The sequence below is a fragment of the Cynoglossus semilaevis genome, chromosome 8, assembly GCF_000523025.1.
Source record: "Cynoglossus semilaevis isolate Cse_v1.0 chromosome 8, Cse_v1.0, whole genome shotgun sequence".
Lineage (NCBI taxonomy): Eukaryota > Metazoa > Chordata > Actinopteri > Pleuronectiformes > Cynoglossidae > Cynoglossus > Cynoglossus semilaevis.
In genome coordinates this window covers 9221012-9241832 of record NC_024314.1, presented here as the reverse complement: position 1 = coordinate 9241832, position 20821 = coordinate 9221012, and the positions used below count along the sequence as shown (strand labels likewise).

Sequence of the window (20821 nt, the reverse complement as noted above, 5' to 3'; positions counted from 1 at the left end):
TTTTCTGCTCAAAAATTTTTTTTTCTAACTGTACTACTGTATTAAATGAAATTGACAGCGATAACGCTATTAAAATTGAATTTTTCTATTATTTCTCTAAATATGCCCACATAAAATTAATTTATGAGATTTAACAGCAACAAAAGACAGAAGATAAATACAAAAGTTTAATTATTTAGATTTTTTTTACATTGGTATTTTAAGCGCAGGCCAAACAATCACAAACCTATGATTTTAGCATTTACTAGATGATATTGTTTCATCGCGGGAGAACTGGTTGTGTGTGGTTGATCATGTGTTATTTGTGTTACATACTCCACCTACCTGTGAGAAAAATAAATAGAAAACATAGAGCTGGATATATAGCATCTGCAATGCTCAATCAACCACCAACTTCAATGATGAAGGCTGCTATGAATTAAAGATCTTTTTTATCTCTGTCTCAGTGAGTTCAAACGTTGGTTGTTTACTTCTTTCTGTTGCCACCACCTGCCAGTATAGTCACCAGGCGCACAAAGATGTTCATCGTGTCCATGTAAATGGCCAGACACCTAAAAAAAAGAAGTTAAAATTCAGAATGGGAAATACCTTGCCACAAACTAAAATTGTCTTTTAAAAGTCTACCGTGATGGACTTAGGGAGTGACTTACGCATTAATGGGATCATATTTTTGTACAGCGTATACTGGGTGTGTCTCTGCTCTCTTAATGACCTTCTGTGTGTCGTAAAGAATAAACAAGCTGAACAGGGCCAGGCCTCCGTAGATGCTCAAGGAGTAGAGTCCTGCTCCAAAAGCTGAGGTGGCAGGAAGGAACATGGATCCTGGGGGGAAAAAGAGTGAATTCTAATTCAGTTTTTACATAACTGATGTGATTTTACCTGCACTTTTTATTTGTTTAATGTTCCGCAAATGCTATTCATCCCTGATTATTGAATGATATCAAGCCTAGCTCTTTTCACTAAGTGTTCAGTTCATCTTCTGAAACCGAGTGAACGGCACACATTGTAAATTAAGAGACATTGCATGCGATATGCAGGATACACATAGGAATTTGACTTGAATCAAGGGAACAATAATTACTTTAAAATTGGTCTGCTGTGTTAATTTATTCATTATATTTATTTATTATAGTCTAAATTTTTATAAAGTAAAACTCCAACCAATAGATGAAGCAAAGACCACTCCAAAGCCGATAGCAAGTGGACCACCCATATTTAGGAACTTCTCGCTTGGGGCACACATGGCCACAGCCGACAGACCTCCCACAATGCCTGCTGTGTTCCAGGCAGCTCTCAACATGAGAGGCCCCCCCAGGAGAGTCAGAGGGGCAATGACAGCCCCCATGACACCTAATTAACAAACACAGAAATAAGACAATCATCAGTCAATCATACAAACAAATATTGTCACAGATCTTTTGACATTCACCTTAGATAACCGTTCTGTTGTTATACAAAAGCAGCCCTGTACATGGCTGCCATCTAGTGTTGAAAGAATGTCACTACATAAGACGTTACCAACCTGCATAGAGCATCCAAGCAAGGTGTTTGGGCATAGGACTGTGCTCATATGAGATGGATCTGACCAACATTCCTGTACCAATCATGGCTGCAAAAGTCGCTCCTATTGCCTGTGTAAAAACAGCGTTTATCAACCTTTATATACAAACCGGAGGAGCTTCAAATGAAGTAAAGTATGAAGTCACATATAGATAAGCCATTAGACAGATTTAAAGCTGGAGTACCGTATTTTCAGTACTAAAAGTCGCCCCAGTGCCCTCTAGCGGCTGTCAGTGTGAAATTAACAAACGTCAAGTGTTCAGTGGTACAGGAGTAGCAGATATTGGTAGACCAGCCTTAGAGTGCCCTCTAGCGGCTGTCAATGTGAAAATAACGACTATGTGAAATTTTATATTTTTTGGAGTATTGAGTATTAAGTTGCAAACTCCCAAAGGATGAAAAAAGTGCAACTTATAGAAAATATGGTACTGTAAATGTTTGAGTGTGTGAACAGCATGTCATGTCATCATACTTACAAGCCAGGACTGTCTTAACATTAGACTCATGAGTGCTGGGCTCCGGCTCACAGCTAAAGCAGACAGTGCAGTGACTCCAACAGTGCCAGCAAAATACATGTAGGTAGAGCGGATTCTGTCTTTTACATACTGAGGCCAAACGCTGAAAAGGGAAAAAAATATTGTTGGTTTGACTAATGTTCACCTTCTAACTCAATTGAAGCTGTACTTCTCCTTTTCACTTACACTGCTTTCTCAATGGTGCCAATTTCACTGGACATTCCAAGTCCGTAGTAGCACAACGCTCCAAGACCGACTACTGCACCTCCAGCCAGGAAAATCCTCCCCATTTGGTCAACTATAAGCAAAACAAAAAAAGATGAAAATGTTTACTTATCTCTCTTTCATTCCACTACATCACATTATAAATATCTCAGGCAAGAAGTAACAAAGACTAATCTACCTTTAAAGGCAGTATCTGTCATCGGCTCAAACGCTGCCTCCTTTAGCTGGTCTTTGGCTGTCCGCCCACGACGAAAACCAAATCTGGCTTTAGAGGACAAACCCTGATAATGGAAAGACAGGGATTTAGCAACCTGAAGGACTTCCAGAATCTACTTAAAATGATGGAGTGACATCATATACAATGGTATTGACATTAAGCAAAAATTGAAACTACGTTTTATTATAGTGCCTGGTTTATATAATTATTTTTGGTCACTACATTACCTGTGTCTGCTGTGATCTGAACAGGGGTGTGCAGGTCTTCAGAGCAGGTGCTCTTACAGATGAGCTGCCCTGCGTCAGCAGCGGACGGAGCCCAGCCAGGGGGAGCGTCTTTAGGCATGCTAGCCTCGCGACCAACATATTTGTTTTGAACAATTACACTTAACCTGGAAAATATTTGTTGCGTCAGACTGAATAGGTGCATAAATATCAAACATCTTTAGTCAAACGACATTTAATAATAGTGTGAAAAAAACAACAAACATGTTAGGAATACTTAAATATAGAGAAATAACTGCGCAAATCAAAATTGTTACATTAGCTGGAGCTTACACGCTTACTGCGTCATGACACATCCCGCTACAACGTACATTTAAAAACGCCAAGTCAACGATTTCAATTCCAGTGTAAACATAACTACAAGCCTTAAATAACTTGTTGGGGCATTAAAAACCGGAGAAACAAATCATCATATTTAACTTTACATTTCTCTGGAATATAAAATAATCGCATTAGCTAGCCAGTTCACTTACATGGTACAACGAATTAAAAACAGGTTTTTATGATATCGTACGAAATTTCAATTTAATGTATTTATTCAAATGTACACATAGATGCTAAATAACAGTATGTTACAGTTCATAGGACATTTGACAAACTATTACGCACCCGTAGAGAATCGTTTGTTCTTCACCTCCTCAGACTCACAAGCGCAGGTTTCTGACGCAACGGTTCTGCAACAGAGCCTGAACGTTCTCATTACGTCATCAAAAAGCGACTGGTTTACGGGTATCGTAGTCCTAAATTCATTACATACAGCTTCGAATACATAGAGATATTCACATGAATTTTGTTTTATTTTATTCTTGCCATGTTGTTTTTAAAGTCCTTATCCTTTTATCCACATGGTGTTCTTGTTTATAGATGAAAGGTTATATTTAAAATTCGAGTAATTTGAGTAATGGGAGTCACATTTATTGTTAGTTCGAGTGTTTATTTTCAAATTAAAAACCAAAATGCTTGATTAAGAAATAACAAACTGATTTCGAAGACTAAAATGCATGTCAGGTTGATTTTTGGTGTAATAACGTCATTTTTCCTTCAAATTAAATAAACTCTGATTCTAATTTTTATTATATTATATTATATTATATTATATTATATTATATTACAAACGTATGCACAAACTGTTTTTTACCACTAGATGGAGGGCTCACACTTCTTATACAATAACAATGATGCCTATACAATACACTTTGCCCAAATAACTTGATACTCTTGAATCAAACAGCCACTTTATTACTCCTTTCACTTTAAATGTTGGTCCAAATAATGTTTTCTTTTTTAGTTATAAAAAAAACAAACAAACAAAAAAAACTCTTTCTCCTCCTGGTTGTGAAGGGTCACGCAGCGGGACACCCCCTGCCTGAAGCTCCGCTCCTTTGGACCAAACTTTTCTCCCGTGAGTCTCAGCGCGTCACTTTTGACTGTGCCTCAGCTCAGCCGGCGCTCGGACCCATGAGAAAGACCCCTCCAACATGATTCCACCTGATCAACAGGTTTCATATACTCAGCATACTTCTGCCGCGGCTGCCGTCTGGGATTACTTTTTGGCTCACAAGTGAAGTTGTCCCGGGCAGAAATGGAGACAAAGTCTGTCCGCAGAACCGCTACTGGAGGAGAGGCTGATCAGCTTCACAGATGAACGGAAGAGGGACGCGGCAGCTCATCATGATGGTGGGTATATGAGCAACTCATCTCAGCTGCACTTTATGAATAATCTACTTACGAACCAAAACTGTCTTTTAACATTCAACTTTTATAACTTTAAAATATATTTATTTACCACATGTTGATCTTAAACAAATAGGCGACTCGAGGCAGTTCATTTGTATTCAGGGACTGCTGATCATGAAAGCATGACTACAGTTTGGACGATTTGTCCTTTTGACCTTTAACTGCAGACATCTTTACCATCTATTCAATCGCAATTCCACTTGGTTTGAATTTACTCTGTATGTTAATGCATTATGTTAACCAACATATATGATGCCCATTATTCCGACTAACTTTTTTCATTTCAAGTTTGCTTTTTAGAAATGTAATGGCGTTAAGCCCATCCAAACATAACTACGACTGTCTTCGTGGGTCTTTTCTTGGAACCATTGCGACACTATTACTTTGTGATAATGTCTGACAAACCTGACACAGAGCAGACCAAAACCTAACCAAACCACTGAGAGGAATGACACAAAACACAGTTTTTATTTTATTTGGTTAGTGGCCAAGGTATACAGAATATGCTACAACACAGATAACTTGTCCTTATAAAGGCATTGATACTGCTTTATCGCAGTAGACAGAATACAGGACACAGTGTTTAATTACTTATAAAGGCATTGATACTGCTTTATCACAGTAGACAGAACACAGGACACAGTGTTTAATTATGAGTCCACAGTATGCCATGATTGGAAGCTTTCTGGATGATGAACTCAGCCAGAGTTTATAGATACGTTAACCAGAGTGCTTTTAGGTTAGTTAAGTTTAGTTTGGACTCTCTCTCCCTCCCTCCTTCCCTCTCCCTCTCTTCCTCCCTCTCCCTCCCTCCTCTCTCTCTCTCCCACTCTCTCGCTCTCTGTCAAACATGTACACACAGACATACAGTGTGCCACCATTTTGCTTATTCATGATACAGCCATCCATCCATCCATCCATGATCTGAATTTATTCACCTGTATTATTTGTATACACTGGAATGGCGGGACCAATTTTTTTTTCCCATTACCATACTGTCTATTTTTCTTAAAGATTGATTTTAATTTGCAAATTGGACATAATTATAATCAGTCACATGTCACTGTCATTTTTGAGTATCATATATTATCATAAAAACTGCAGTAAAGACAAAAAAGACTTCATGTGAGACACTGTGATATGCAGTAGGTACATTCCCATTACAATATAGTTCAGAATTAACTGTGTGGTGTTTAATTTGCCTTCATATGAGATGTACTTTAACTAAAAGGCAGCCATTAAAAGTGTTTGTAACAAGATGATAAATAGTGAAGTGGCGGTTTTGTTAGGAGCTGCTGATCAAATGTGTCTCATGCGTCAGTGGTTTGTGAATATTCACAAATGTCATATCTTGTATATACATATATTTGGTATTTATATATACTGTTTATATATATATATTAACTTTACACAGCAGATGCAATAAGCGGAGATAATTGGTCTACATTTAATTCTATCTATCTATCCATTCATACATTCATCAATTGAAGTTTATCTACACAAAACTTTAATGCATAAAACACAAAGCTCTCCAAAAACATTCAAACATAGTAATGTCCATCAGAAATAACGTACATCTTTATGGCCATATATGTCTGTATTATAATTCTGATACACAGAACCATGAATAAATGCTACTGTATAGTTTCACAGTCCACCTAATGTATTACAAAAATGTGGATCTTGAACCACGGTTTGAGACTCTTAGTACCTTCCTCTTAAAGAGCCCAGTGTCTGACCTGGTGTACATGACTTGTAACATCCAGGGGCTTAGTCACTGACCCAAGTTACGTGTGAATGACCTGCAAGTTTATGTTCTGCAATCTTAAAGTGCACCAGGGTTTAGAGTGGCTCCAGTGTAAAGGGGACCTTTGTGGTCGTGGCATGCGGCAGGGCGGTGCAAGATGCAGTTGGTTTTTCCTCCCGGTGAAAACCTTCCTCAGTGTACAATCTGTACACCTTTTCATTACACACCGTTCCACGTCAACAGTGCTCTATTGGAGCTCCAAAGTCACAGATTCCCCCCCAGAGGATTTCACAGGCAGCACCCAACCATACCTGTGTTTAGACTGTAGTCACTTGCCTTCCAGAGCCTGGGCTCCAAACTGTGTTCCAGGACAGGGGTTGTGACAGGATGTGAGGATCTGGACTTCCAGATGTGTTGCAAGGCGACTGAGAGACGTATCTGGTTTTTCACTTTTGCTGCTTGTTTTATGTCAGACACAGCCGTGCATGAAAAGATTGGTCTGCTGCCCACGGCTGTGCTGATTAATAGCAGTAGTATCAGTAGCAGGTCAGGCCTAAGGCCTGCCCTGCTACCGGTTTAACAGTGTGGCATAAAGTGTCACACCCAGGCTTCTGTTTATGGCTCCTGACAAACCCAATAAACCAACGTTCCTCATAAATTTATTCATCTGATTCAGAGAAACTGTGGTAGATTTACTGTCTGTCTGCTCACATGTACTGTTTACTGAAGATCTTCACATTTACTCTGCACTGTCACAAACACATTTGCTGGAATAAGTCAACTAAGGATTATCCACTATCATCTTCAAAGGGAAATAATAATAATAATCCCAAAGAATTGGAATGTACAAAACGTTCCATAATAGACATAATTAAAGCTACTCTTAACTTCATTTAACTACCCACAGTCTGCCCTCTACAGACTTATAAATGTACTGTAGAGCCTCCAGGCTGACTGCTCTACAATTTACAGTTCTACCCTTCAGTTTCAGCAGTGAGCAGTTTATACCTTTTTTCTTTTCATTTTGCATTTGCATCAGTCTCAGTCAGTAAGGCATATTATGGGGAAGCAGCGAGTCATTAGGCCATCACCAGATGGTCTACTGTACCAGCTGTAAGGGCCTCTGTTGAAGAAAGAATCTCTCTAGTGTTGACACAGAGGTGCAGCTGTTGGTCTGGACCATACATACTGCTACCTATCAGTGGGACGTGGGAGTATTGCTGACACTGACTGTGGACCAGACACCTCTGACACTTGCACTTCTGGAATACTACCTCACTCCAGAGGAGAAGTTTGGAGTTTTCCACTTGTCTTAATATATTTTTTCAGTCAACCCTTGACTTCAGTGGTTCTAATACAAATATCACATGTCTAATTATTTAAATGGCAGATCAATGTGGCATGCAAAGAGTCTGTAGAAATATTTTTCCATTGTTACCTTTTTTCCAAGTCTCTTCGAACCAGCCATTGTTTTCATTCCTTTATTGTTCCACTTCCTGTTTGGGATTGAGTCCCTTTTTAGGTCAAACTTTGCACTGTTTTTATATCAGTGTCATTGAGAAATGTATGTTAAATGTCAGTTAAAACAAATGGAGACAGATGTTTTATTTTTCTTCGTGTATAAAATAAGCTTAAAAACAATATGTTGAAAAAATGTGTAGAAATGTTTTTTGTTTTGTTTTTTTTTTCCAGATTTTTGCCCTTTTTTTGCAGTTTTCTCCAGTAGCATCTGAAAGATTCTGACTCACACACCAGGTCAGAGTCTGGCATGATGGGTGCGCATATCCCTGAAAAGCTCTGGTGCACTTAAAGATAACAAGGACTTCCTTGTTGGAAAGACTGGATTAGAATCCACCTTTTCTATTCTTACCTTCTCAAGATATGATTTTTTTGTCTCTGTCTAAATCTGACGCTTTACATAGCCAAAAGCAGAGAGAGAGACCACACAGTAATGAATAGGGCCTCTGTGAAACCACTACACCGTTGCAGCATCAGAGTGCACTTTCACATTTACAATGATAGACCTAAAACTTCCTGTTTTCAGCATGTGGTCGGAATAAATGCCTTGCAAGTGTTGAGACGGAAAGAACTAAACCCAAGTAGGTTCTCTCAGTCGTGCTCAACTGTGCAAAATGTGTAACTGACAGTTTGATGTGCAATTCATTTACAGGGTGAAACACGGCCTACAGCAAGGAATACAAATAACTGGAAGGCTCTTTAAGACGCGACTGGAGACTTGCAAGATTGGCAGAACCTATTAAGAAGCAGTCTATAAAAGCATATCCAGACACGGCTACATCCAAGAATGAGGATCAAATACACAATATCCATTGTCTTCTTTGTGGCACTTGTTATCATTGAAAAGGAAAACAACATTATCTCGAGGTAAGTCCATTTAAGTGAATCAACAGAGCGTGCATAGGATTTTTGTGCACACTAAATATTGTAGCGATGTTTCAAAATGCACTTTAAGTAACAACAACAACAAAAAAACTGTCTGAACTTTTGTTGAACATTTGTTCCTCTCACATTCTCAGGGTGTCAGACAAGCTGACCTTGAAGCAGACACCTCAGACCCCTCTACAGCCGAGTGGCTCCTCCCACATGCTGCCAAAGCACAATGGTTCCTTTACCGTGCTCAGCAAAATGGACTCGGCCTTTACCTTGATGAAGCGGCGTCTGGAAAACTACAGCGAGCACCTGGATGTGACGACGAGTGGCAGGAAACACATCCTACTGTTGGCCACTACGAGGACCGGTTCGTCATTTGTGGGTGAGTTTTTCAACCAGCAGGGAGACAACATGTTCTACCTTTTTGAGCCACTTTGGCATGTGGAGAAGATGCTGACACTGGACACCGGAGGGACCAACGCCACCGCCTCAGCCAAAGCATACCGCGATGTGCTCCAGCAGCTCTTCCTGTGTGACTTTTCCCTGCTGGAAAGCTTCATTGATCCGCTCCCGGTGGACCATATTACCACCGGGCTCTTTCGCAGGGAGTCCAGCAGCTCTCTGTGTGAGGAGTCTGTTTGCAGCCCCTTTATCAAAGGTGTCTTTGAGCGCTATCACTGCAAAACAAGACGCTGCGGCCCCCTTAACTTGACGATGGCGTCTGAATCCTGCCTGCAGAAGGAGCACAGGGCCATCAAGTCAGTGAGGGTGCGTCAGCTGGAGACACTCAGACCTCTGGCTGAGGATCCACGCCTTGATGTGAAGTTCATCCACCTCGTTCGAGATCCCCGAGCCGTGCTGGCCTCACGCATGGTGGCCTTCGCTGCCAAATACAAGAACTGGAAAGACTGGGCACTGGGTGGCAGTGTACCCATTGATGATGATGAGGTGAGGAAGCTGAAAGGGAACTGTGACAACATCAGGATGTCTGCGGAGATTGGCCTGAAACAGCCATCGTGGCTGCAGGGACGTTACATGCTAGTGCGCTACGAGGACATCGCACGGTTTCCCATGAGGAAGGCCACGGAAATGTATAGGTTCACAGGAATCCCGTTCACTCGAAATGTCAAGTCATGGATTCTAAAGAACACGCAGGCCTCCAAAGAGGCCAGCGGTGTTTACTCCACACAGAAGAAGTCGTCCGAACAAGTGGAGAAGTGGAGGTTCAGTTTGCCTTTTAAAATAGCTCAGGTGGTACAGAATGTCTGTGGACCGACGCTGAAGCTATTCGGATACAAATTTGTCACCAGTGAAGAAATGTTGACGAACAAATCTGTCAGTTTACTGGAAGATAAGGTGTTCAGCTCCTCAATAGAATAACTCACAAAAGTCTTATTGAAAACTCTGGAAAGACTGATATTTATATCAGGGTCTCTCATCTTAATACAAAGAGATATATTTTGTCTGATAGTGTGTTATTTAAAGTTTATTTTTACCTATTTAAAATAGTTTGATGAAGATGGTGTATAGTCGGTCGGGACATAGTAAATAAACTAAAGCAAGAATGTTGAAATTTGACACACGGATATGATGAGAAGTTAGTGTATCGTTGTTTTTGCACTCCAAATGACTTTCTCTATCCACGGCAAACTGTGTTTGCTTTGTGTAAATTTCCTTCCTTTGTAAACTTTGGAGAGTCCTGAGGGGGAGAGTGTGGGCTTGCGTGCAGTAAATAAGCTTCCAGACACTTCCAGCATCCAGATTTCTGCTGAAATGGTGATCCCAGCTGCTCACACCAAAGAACTTGAAACAACTAAAAAAGGCATAGCAAAAATATTAATAATGAAAAAAAAGGAATAGGGAGGAAACAGAAGTATTTCCTTCGTTAATTCTACAGTAAACCTGTAGTTTAGATGATACGTGCCATGCTAACGTACTGTGTTTTAATAGGAAGTCTTAAGGACTGATTTTGAATGTGCTCCACAGGTTCTTTTCACTCTGGACTGTTACTGTTCCCCACGTGTGTTTAGTGCTTTGCTGTTCATGCATGTATCTAATTGGCCAAAAATTGTTTGATGTTGTTCTCAGGATTGCAAGGAGCCGTTCTGTAGAACAGATGTTTACACTGCTACTGTACGCACGCATTCCAACTGCAGCTGGTTTGCAGGATTGTGCGAGGTTTGTCAGCAGGTCTGTGTCAGTTGACACTAGGCTCTTGGCTGGTGATGAAAGGGGGCCACGATGCTCCACGATGAACCAGACTGTGTGGTGATCTTCTAATCTGTTTCTCTTTGCAGTTTTCGTTGTAACAACAAGTTTGTGTAACTTCCTCAAAATCAGTTTGATGTGTGATGATATGCACTAAGCAATGACAAAAAAAAAAAAAAAACAGGAAACAAATGTGACAGATCAATGTCAAAAATACACTGCAGATGAAGAAAAACAAGGAAGTGAAAGAGTTCCTGTCTGATACATCTTAAAGCCACATCGCCTCTGCCTTTTTCATTGCAATCCATACGACAGCCGTTGAAATCATTAAAAGCTTCAAATGTTATTATGTCATGAACATGTTGTAGTTTTTTATTGTGTTTTTGTGTGTGTGTGTAAAAACTGAATAGAAGAACCCACTGACCTTAATAGACCTTGGTAAATGATGTTGTGTCACTTGTCAAACATGGATTAAGATCCCTATCAGGCTATTTTCACTGTGTGGGATTTCTATCTATTATTTAAATCTCATCATTCTAATCTAAGTTTTTACTGTGGTGGATTTTCACATATTTGGATGTACTTCATGTGAGGTAATACAGCCTGAGAGGAGGTAAGGAGTATGGTACACTGTTCCTTTAAGAGCAGCCAGTCCCTTTTGTTTTCCTTCTGGGTTAGCGTAGGTTAATCTTTGTCTCTTTGTGTGATTGTGAATGGATGAATGAATGAATGAATAAATCATTGACAGGGGGCCAGGGTCTAATTAAGAGACTGTCGTCTGTTTTACCTTCCTCTAAGTAACACTACATTTTCCATGTAACATTTATAAACATCTGGGAAAATAACGTTTCTTTTACATGCACTCTAACGGTCTCCAGATCACTCCACATATCCCCAACTGTGTGATGACTGGGTTTGGGTATAATTTAGTTTCCTGTTTTCTGGAAATCTCCAATTTTGTGTCATCCAACCAAATGACACACTGTGAGTAATCATTTCTCAAGTTTTCCTTTGCATATTTACTTAATACCTTGGTATGGTTTGAAAGAGTCATCTCTGTCAGACAGAGTGACTTCATGGAGTGTGATAGACTATATGTTTCATTTTTACTTTATAAAGTTGTTCTTGTGTACTGTCTGTTCTTCTCTTATGATGGCAACTTGACATAAAAATAAAAAAAACAACCAGTGTTAACCAAACCACAACCAAATAGGTATATTTTAGAAGATAAAAAGTAAAATAATGTGAGCTTCCTAAATTAAGCTATGCTAATAAAAAAAAAACCCTCTCGCTTTACACTTGTGTAAACACTTTTAAAAAGCAGAGGGTGAGCGAGGGGGATAGTTGATTATTTTACGTTTTAAAATTTTCTTTTTTTTTTTTTTGCCAAAGGGCAACTGTAAAAGAAATTCAAACAAACAGCCACACTGATTTACAAGCGTCTGTGGGGTTTAGTTAATTGCAACACCTCATACATTTCTGGTCATATCTAAACCAAACATTTAGGGTTTGTACACACTGGCTGGTTTGTCTCTGCCTGCAGTCAAAAGGAAGGACAGTGTGGAGGCAGCTGTCTTGACATCCAGTCTATTTACTACTGTGGGCCTGGCTATTTAAGTCTGCGAACCTAGTAATTACCCCCAGCTTTACATATAATGTGGTCCAAGTCATTTTGGTCCACCTGACCCCACCCACATACAGAAATACACATTCTCTCTCTCTCTGTCTGTCCCTACCTCTCTCTACCTCCCTCTTTCTCCCTAATATTAAGCCAGTATTTATTAACACTTCACTGATCTCACACTGCCGAGGTAGAGCATCTCTCAGAGAGTAGATTTTCTTGAATCGACAGATCATTTATGGCAAATTTAGGATTAAGAAAACTGAAGACTAAAACAGTTCTGCTGAGTCTCAGCCTTAACCCTAATAAAGGGAGACTCAGAGTTTATAAAGTCTTATATTAGAGTGGCTTTATGTGGGACGTGAGGAGGGTGGAGTCACTGTATGGTTAAGGAAAATATAGAATAACCGCTTTCCACTGAATTAAAGCCTTCTCAGCCCCCGCCATCCGCCCCCAATGAGATGAGGGCATTTGGGTAACCCCACCCTAGTGCTTTGTTATACGTTGTCCTTTCACATCCACTAAACTCTTGATGAAATATAAGACAGATACAGGTCTAAGAGGCTGGGATGATGTCATGATATCAGATACCTGATAAACCACTGAGGTGATTCAGATGTGCTGCCTTGGGCACGGAGTGAAACCTGTGCAGCTGTACATTAGGCAATAATGGAGACTCAGGAGGAGACATAAATCTACATTCACATCAAATGATCTCACACTGAAGAATCCCATAAAGTCAGATGGATGAGTGTGTACCGAGAAGGGGAACAAAATAAAATTGTAATGAAAAATATTACCGTTTCCAAACACACCTCCACCACCGCTGCCAACTTTGCACAGAAGTCCCTGTTTCAAATGAGAAGTGGGCAGTCTCCAGACTCTGTCTTTTTGATGATCAAATGTCCAGTCACCGTCTTGTTATTAAAGCCAGATCTTTCTGATTCATTCTTAAACAGGAAATAGTGACCTGGAGATTTACGAGGGTTCCAAAGATATTTTTTCACCACATGCGACCGCAGACAGACATCAAACACTCAGATGTGGCTGAATGTTACTGTCCTGGGCAGTTTTTCAAAGCAACAGCAGTGATTCCCAACACAAACAAACACGACGGCTAGAGCGTTTGCATGTACAGTAAATCCTCCAACATTATTTCACCGTTTAACAGTCTACCCTGTTTTTCATCTTGAGGCAGGAAGTCAATAACTGTTTAATCACTGCACCAAACAAGACTATAAAAGTCATAGCTGGACAATTACACCCCGGGGATATTAATTTGTATAATTTAGTTAGTAGTAGTTAACGTTTGCTGTGTGACTCCACTCGCGGACAATGGTGCTCTTTCTTAGGGTTCTCCATTGTGGTTGACCGAGCCATAAAAGCCTTGGAAAGAGCGGAAACGGATGCCCATTTTCTCCGGATTTAGATCTTCCAAAACATGTGAACACAGCCTGCTGAATGTGATGTGAATGGAGGCTTAAGCTCTCCGTCTGACCACTGCGGCCGCTGAAATGTACAAAAAAGATAATTATATTTGTCGTGTAATAAAAATAACAACCTTAATCTGACCATAAAGACTAGATGTGGTTATCAGCTGAATTAAGTATCTCTCTGTGTTTTCGTTGGTTTTTGTAGGGTGAAAACAAGACAACTATATGCACTTCAGTCAAGTGGCTTCCTCTGTGGATTTTTCCCCCCACTGCTGTAGTATCACATCAGCGAGCTCTGTTGAAAGAATAAAGGGATTTCAGAAGTGAAGTTGTCGAGTTTGCGTTCTTGAATGCCAACGTTGTTTTTTTGAATCATGTTTGCAAATAAGAGGTGTGGTTACAGTCAACTCACCAGAAGCCTTAGACAGACAACAATACATCCATAACCAAAGAAATGCAGTGTAAAAATGTCCAGCAACCAAAGATCCAGGATGACTCGTTAAGAGCTTATTCTGGGCATTGGCAAAAACGATTTATGAGCAGTTTATCTGACACATCTATCAATAATTCACTTCAGATGTCACACCCTGGACCCAGACATAATGAAGAGGTCAAGGCTACTTTGTAATTGTCTGTTGTTGTTTTTTTTTTTTGCCACAGGAACTCTGAGAAGATTTGATGAGCCAAGCAGACTTTCTGCCCATATAGAGTAAAAGCTGACTTTCCCTCTTGGTTTATCTTTGTTTTCACTGGAATTCCAACTTCCAATATCATTATGACCTCAGTGTTTACGCACATACGCAGCCAACACCTCTAAGTTGACCCACAATCAAAACCCTAGCGCATTGCTCACTCAGTAAATGTACCGCTCCATTCTAGTGGGAACTTACTCCAGCAGTTTATGGTTTTAGTTTGGTGACACTCAACGCCGCCGCCACACAACCAGCTGCTTCGTGACTGAGCGAGTAAAGTAAATACCCGGGGTCAGGTCAGCAGGTGGTGCACAAAGAACAAAAAGACAATGTGCCACTGAGCAGGACGGTGAAGACTGTAGGTGTCATTCACATCTTTACTCCCTGTCTCATACCTTAGATTGATACACGTTTTAAACGAGGCACGCCTTCCTCCGTGAGGGAACGTAAAACCACAGAAATGTGTCTGCGATCCCTAAAAAAGTCCCAGATGAATGTTTTCATAATTGTTCTTTGTTGCTCCGGGCCTATTCGTGGATGACCCTGCCTCTGAAAATTGCAGTCAGTGCAGACAGAAACACTGTGTAAGGGCATGTGTACACTGAAAAGGTTTTTAAAACTCAATCTCATGATCATACTGTATCTCAGCAGCAGGACAGCAAACCCCACGTTAAAGGCTCTACTGTAAGTTTGGAGCATACCATGTGGCACTCTCTGCATGCTGAATGGAGGCTTGTGAAAGAAGCTTTTCCTCAGCCCGATCTGGTGGGCATACTAATACAAGGCCTCAGTCTTCCCTTACATCAATACCTCCTTTTGTGTCAAGCACCAGGCTGGAGCGGAGAGGTCTTTAAAAAAATTTAGAGCTGCTGAATGGGTTACTCCATTTGTCCCACTCTGATGGCTGTGCTCCAAATTCAAAGTAAGTGGCCTTCCACTGCCACTACAAGGCACAATAAAACAGACATTATGGTTTATAGCTGAGGGGAGCAGAAGGAGTCGGCTGACTAATGAGGAACATCAAGTGTCAATGGAGATTCTGCTCATTTCCCATGAGATGTGGCACTGATGCATTTACCGATTACAGATTAATCTCCAGCCTTACAATCTAATGACAGGCCTTTTTTTTTCCTTTTGATTTAACCGACGCCAGGAGGAACTTCTTTGGTCGCCAAAGATAAAAGGATGTGATGAAATTGTGCCGAGTAAGATCTGCACATCAGACCAGAACGACCGCCGGCATTGCGCAGCTGACGTCCGTTTCTAGAGAGACGGTTTAAGGAAGGAGAATCAACACTGCGGCCTTTAATTCTCACCTTTCTGCTCACTCTGACGTTTGTTTCCTCTGAAAGCTACAAAAACAAAGAGTAGTTTGTGTTGCCCGTGGTCTGACATGCACCGCTGACCAAGGAATGGAGACAGTTTACTTTAAGTTGATGCTGTTGTCACAGAGAATATGAGGTGACATTTTAGTACAATTTTTAGACCTTAATTTTTTTTATCACAGGTCAGTGATTCGAACTGTTTCAAAGATGCGCCTGCAGTTGACCACAAATCCATTGCTTAGCTACGAGCACATGTCCCTGTCATTGATGCCACACCAAAGCAAGCAAAGAAGAAGGAAAAGAAGAAAACAGAAACATCTTTGGGCAAATGTAATGGTACTAAACTCCAAATGCTCTATATTTACAACTGATTACAGGAATAAATAAATAACCGTGACACTGATCCGAACCTGGGCTTGTAATTAATTCGCCGAACACTTTAGCATACAAATGACAGACAATGAAACGCCCTAAATTGTTTTTCTTCTCCTTTAATTCGCGCACAATAAAAAGCTGTGAGAGCAGTCAACAGGAAACAAGGCAGCACCTTCTGCAGTGGTCACTGGTGCCCTCTGATTTGAGGCAGCTAGGAGGGGCAGCTTCTTGTACCTTTTCCTCAGACACAAAGCTGCTCTATTTGTAGCACACACAGCTGTGGTCTCCAGATACACTACTGGTGAAATTCCCCTCAGACTGGAATCCAGCAGCTGAACAGACCAAGGCCAGTAAGATGTTGACAGTTAGACTCTATGTCTCTTCTTTGGCTTCTTATCACAAGATGGTTTTTATACAGTAGCTAAAGAGGAAGAAACAGCCACATCATTCAGAGAAAAACACTTTGTGTGCTTTTTAACTTCAAAACCAAACTTTACGTTAGCGATTTTCCACCAGTTCACTATCAATGTCCGTCGTCAGTGTCATGTGACTGATAAAGATTCTCGATTTGCCAGTTCACCTCCCTTTGGATCCCAACAAAAACTCTGCATTAAAATCCAATTTAATATCACTGCATTGCAAGTAGGAGTTAAAATAGTTCAAACTTGAGTGTGAAAAGCCATTTCAACTGAAGCAGACAGAGACAGCAGTCACATTTGCCTGTTTCAGGAATTCTATTCAGGGCACTGCAACATTTTCCTCTACTCTGACTTCCTTTTATTTTCAGTCGAATAATTTACCCTGAAATAAGGATGTCAGTGTTCTGACGGCGTACCGGACGACTGATGCAAACAACGTGAGGCGCTGCTGGCCTTATAGCAGCGCCCCCTGCCGCTCCGCAAACATCACCGTGGCACTAGAATGTGCAGAACAGGTGGTGGGGCCAGGGCCTTCAATAATGCATGATGACAGATAAGCACCAGCTGATGAAACCTTTCTCATAACTGACAGTGTGTTTGCACTGTTCCATCACTTTACTATAGTCTCATTAGAAACGCGCAGTATTCTCTGCTGACAAGCATATACTTTAATTGTAGACACACTTAAAGTATACGCCTAAAAGTATATGCTGTTAGCTTCAGCCATTCAGATGTGGATTTTATTGGGGTCATCATCCTTTTCAACATCTCAGCTACAGCCGTCCCCTCGCTCCTTATCTCAGACAGAAAAAGACTTCAGTGTCCCCTCCCCCCTTCAGATCCTATTTACCCACTCCCAACCATGTTGGTACTTTGTTAGTTTGTGCAGGAAGGGGGCCCCTCAGAGGGGGGAGGACACACCTCTCTTTACTTTTCCGAGGGCAGTAGCAGTGCCTTTAAGATACTGGAACACCTAACCCCTTGTGCTAAACGCTGAGTCTGGTTACAGCTGCCTGCAGATGTTTGGGAAGGAGATTGGTGCGAGGACAGGATGATTATTAAATTAACTCTCTAGTTAAAATAGTTTTAATTTGTCAAAGGGAAAAATAAACAAACATTTTTTCAGGCTAATGACGATTAACCTGTAAATTTAATTTATTGAACAGTTACTAACGGATATCGCGTCTTGTCTTTGCGTTATCACTTTAACAGATGCTGCTTTTCAAACTTCTAACCGACCGACGCACAGAGCGGAGTCTGATCATCTCACGGCTGCAGACAGAGTGCCCTGTGAGCAGGGCTGCCGCCCCCCTACAGCTGGGCTCCTGCAAAAATAAACATATATAAAAAAGACTGATGTGGTTAAAAGGGATGAATGATTTATGAGTAAATAAACACCTTTCCTGGGTGTAGCCTGTGGCCTCCCGCCTAGAGTCAGTTTGGCTGCACGACTGTCAGAGGATGAGTGCAGTGGTACAGATAATGGGTGGATGGAGTGGAGTAAACACAGGGGTCAGAAACCGACATAAACTCATTGCTGCTTTAAGCTCATCCATATGTTTATCCAGGGAAATAAACTCTGATTTATGCTTTTATTTTTTAAAGGAAAAATAGTGTGCACTGTATATAAACACTGTGATTAGATTGATTTGCACGATAACACATTTTTTATATGAAAAAATAGTCCTTTAGTATATGATATTAAGCAAATACTGTCAGTTTCAAGAAGTGACTCATCAATATCGTCATCATCATCACTATCATTTAAAGCAGCGATGGGAAATTATTTTCTGGAAGAATTGTGGGCCCTTGCACAGACAATCTAACTACAACACCTTTGCTGAAATCAAAAATTTGCATCAGAAGTACAAAAATGTAGAGTATGTAATACATGCGTCCTCCCAGACTCCTCCCTGTGGTGAAGTGAAATGAAGTCTGTTAAGCCAGAGTCGCACCTCATAAAAGAGATAATTCATATGTTTGTGTTTTGACTTGAGAGTCAGAAGAAAAAGAGAGGAGCGAAAACACCCACCACAAGCCCCACAGCCAAACGTCAGAGCTCGGAAACTCTCCAGTTTACCCGCTCACTTTAAATACAAGTGAAATAACCAGCCTTCAATTTAGCTTTACAAGTAAAGCGAATGGTATCTGGTTTTACAGAGTCAGTGATTTTCAAGCTAAAGTACAGGGGCAACTCTGGTATAAACTCCCTGGGCTATATACAACACTGTGGGCTTGGTGTAGACGACATGCTAACAGTTTTTCAGGCAGACCACCAGACCAAAGCAAAACGAAGTGCAATGATTTTCACCTCATCTGCAACATCAGATATGAAGGTTTCATTTAACTACTGACACTAACTAACTACTGCTACCACAGACGTTCCTGTAGAGGCCTGTACTGTACTGTACTTATACTGCATCGGTTAAAAGTATTATGCGTAAACAAATTAAAAATAAAGGAAAATACATTATTTTCCTCCATTGCCTAAAGTTGTTAGCGTGTGATGGCTCTGCCTCCCTCACCTCATTCTCACGCAACACTCAATGTTATCATTTGTTTACATTGTTATGGCATCTACGGCAAAAACAACCCCTGATTTTGGCTGATGAGAGAAGTCCTGGCTTTCCTGGTCTGGACAATCTGCATGGTGTCTTCTGTGATTACATCCTGATTTTCTCTATAGGAAGTGCGAGGAATGACCTCTTCAAAGGCCCGTGTGCCCCACCAGAACTAATCCCCTGCTAATGGCCAGTGGAAGCAACAGACCCCCAGCAACATCACATCCTGCCCCAGTCTCATGACCATGATTCATCTGCCAGGTTTAAAAAAAAAAACAAACAAAAAAAACAATTCAGCCGCTTAATTGACTAAGACTGACCACTGAGGAAAAGTACACATAGACCCAAAATAAAATTAAATAAAATTAAACGTAAAAAATTTAAATTTAAATTAAATTATGATGACATTTCTAAAAATGATAAACAACGACTCCAAGATGATTCACAAACCCTGGAACCAGATTGACCACTTGGTCACACGTTTGTCTAGTTTTATCTGTTTGATTACAGTGTTGTATTAAGTCTTTTTTTTTTTTGCCCGTTCTTGCTGGGAACATGTCGTGAGCTGTCGGTGATTGTCATTGTCAGATACTTCTCTCCATGATGCAAAGAATGATTTCATAACAGATCTGATTTGACAGTTAAGTCCAGTCTAAAACATTCATTCATTTTTTCCTTGTATATAGACACGCTTTAGAACATATGGAATGTGTCTATTTGTTGTTGTTGTTCAATTATGAGCCTGTAACTCACTAGCACCATATTCACACATCTCCTGTGTGTGAAAGACGATTGTTTTTTAATTCAATGTTCTCTCACAACCTTCAATGTTTCCTACATTGGCGCTCCCTAGTGGCCTTAGGCGGAACCAACAAACCATTATTAGCCAAACATATTTTACTGTAGGACTGAATCAGACACCAGTGTGTCCTGTTTCATTTGTGCTCATTATAACATCATCTTTGACAAATAAATATTGAAAACTGCGTCAATGTTTAAGGCCACTGATTGTAGACTTTAGTGCTGCCTATCCAAAAATATAAATCTACTATATTTTAATTGTCATTTTCTCAAATCTTTTTTTTGTTTTACTCATAACCCCTCTGTATTCGTATAATTCTGACATGGATTCCCCAGCAGTGAGGGGACCCCTAATTAACGCTTTAGCGCTTCAAAGTCAAATATTTACACTAATACAAGCACAATTAATTGGGATTAATAAAGTGAAGCATGCGTGGTGTTGCTGCACACATGTAGAACAGATGCCACCGAGCCTTGGGGAAACACAAACACTTCACTCTCACGTCACTGATCTCTCTGGCTGCTTTGCAATGATTTAGCATTTGTTCAAATTATTCAGACATCACAGTTTTTGCCATGTGACCTGTCAGCACTCGTTACAGGGCGGAGACGCCTGAAGAGTTCTGACATGTCAAGGCCTCTGTCGATGCTTGGATGGTTCGCAAACGCCAATTTCAACAAGGTTTGCTTAAATTAAAGCTTAATTAAAA

The 20821-nt window shown here is 40.6% G+C and overlaps 3 protein-coding genes across 6 annotated transcripts in view; 1 reads left to right on the top strand and 2 right to left on the bottom strand.

Annotated features, from left to right (window-relative positions):
- Positions 1–20821, bottom strand: part of LOC103381923 (probable histone deacetylase 1-B) — a 388477-nt gene that overhangs the window by 26393 nt on the left and 341263 nt on the right. The gene's annotated exons all lie outside the window — the stretch shown is intronic.
- On the bottom strand, positions 150–3562 carry ghitm (growth hormone inducible transmembrane protein). The gene is made up of 9 exons (XM_008314536.3): positions 3411–3562; positions 2745–2908; positions 2479–2581; positions 2262–2373; positions 2037–2178; positions 1523–1631; positions 1162–1350; positions 651–822; positions 150–551 (listed from the first exon to the last, which is right to left on the bottom strand). Exons 2-9 carry the CDS (start codon positions 2880–2882, stop codon positions 467–469), a joined length of 1050 nt encoding a protein of 349 aa, XP_008312758.1. The 5' UTR covers positions 2883–2908; positions 3411–3562; the 3' UTR covers positions 150–466.
- Positions 3996–11230, top strand: chst3b (carbohydrate (chondroitin 6) sulfotransferase 3b). The gene is made up of 3 exons (XM_008314537.3): positions 3996–4478; positions 8456–8670; positions 8823–11230. The coding sequence occupies exons 2-3, from the start codon at positions 8591–8593 to the stop codon at positions 10054–10056; spliced, it is 1314 nt and encodes a 437-aa protein (XP_008312759.1). The 5' UTR covers positions 3996–4478; positions 8456–8590; the 3' UTR covers positions 10057–11230.

Excerpts from the sequence above, each read along its gene's own strand:
- ghitm (XM_008314536.3), bottom strand. The coding sequence starts at position 2,882 with ATGTTGGTCGCGAGGCTAGCATGCCTAAAGACGCTCCCCCTGGCTGGG. Across the intron at positions 2,582-2,744 it reads TCAGATCACAGCAGACACAG|GGTTTGTCCTCTAAAGCCAG; the intron begins GTAATGTAGTGA and ends TTCCATTATCAG. Across the intron at positions 1,351-1,522 it reads TGCTTGGATGCTCTATGCAG|GTGTCATGGGGGCTGTCATT; the intron begins GTTGGTAACGTC and ends TTTGTTAATTAG.
- chst3b (XM_008314537.3), top strand. The coding sequence starts at position 8,591 with ATGAGGATCAAATACACAATATCCATTGTCTTCTTTGTGGCACTTGTT. Across the intron at positions 8,671-8,822 it reads GAAAACAACATTATCTCGAG|GGTGTCAGACAAGCTGACCT; the intron begins GTAAGTCCATTT and ends TCACATTCTCAG.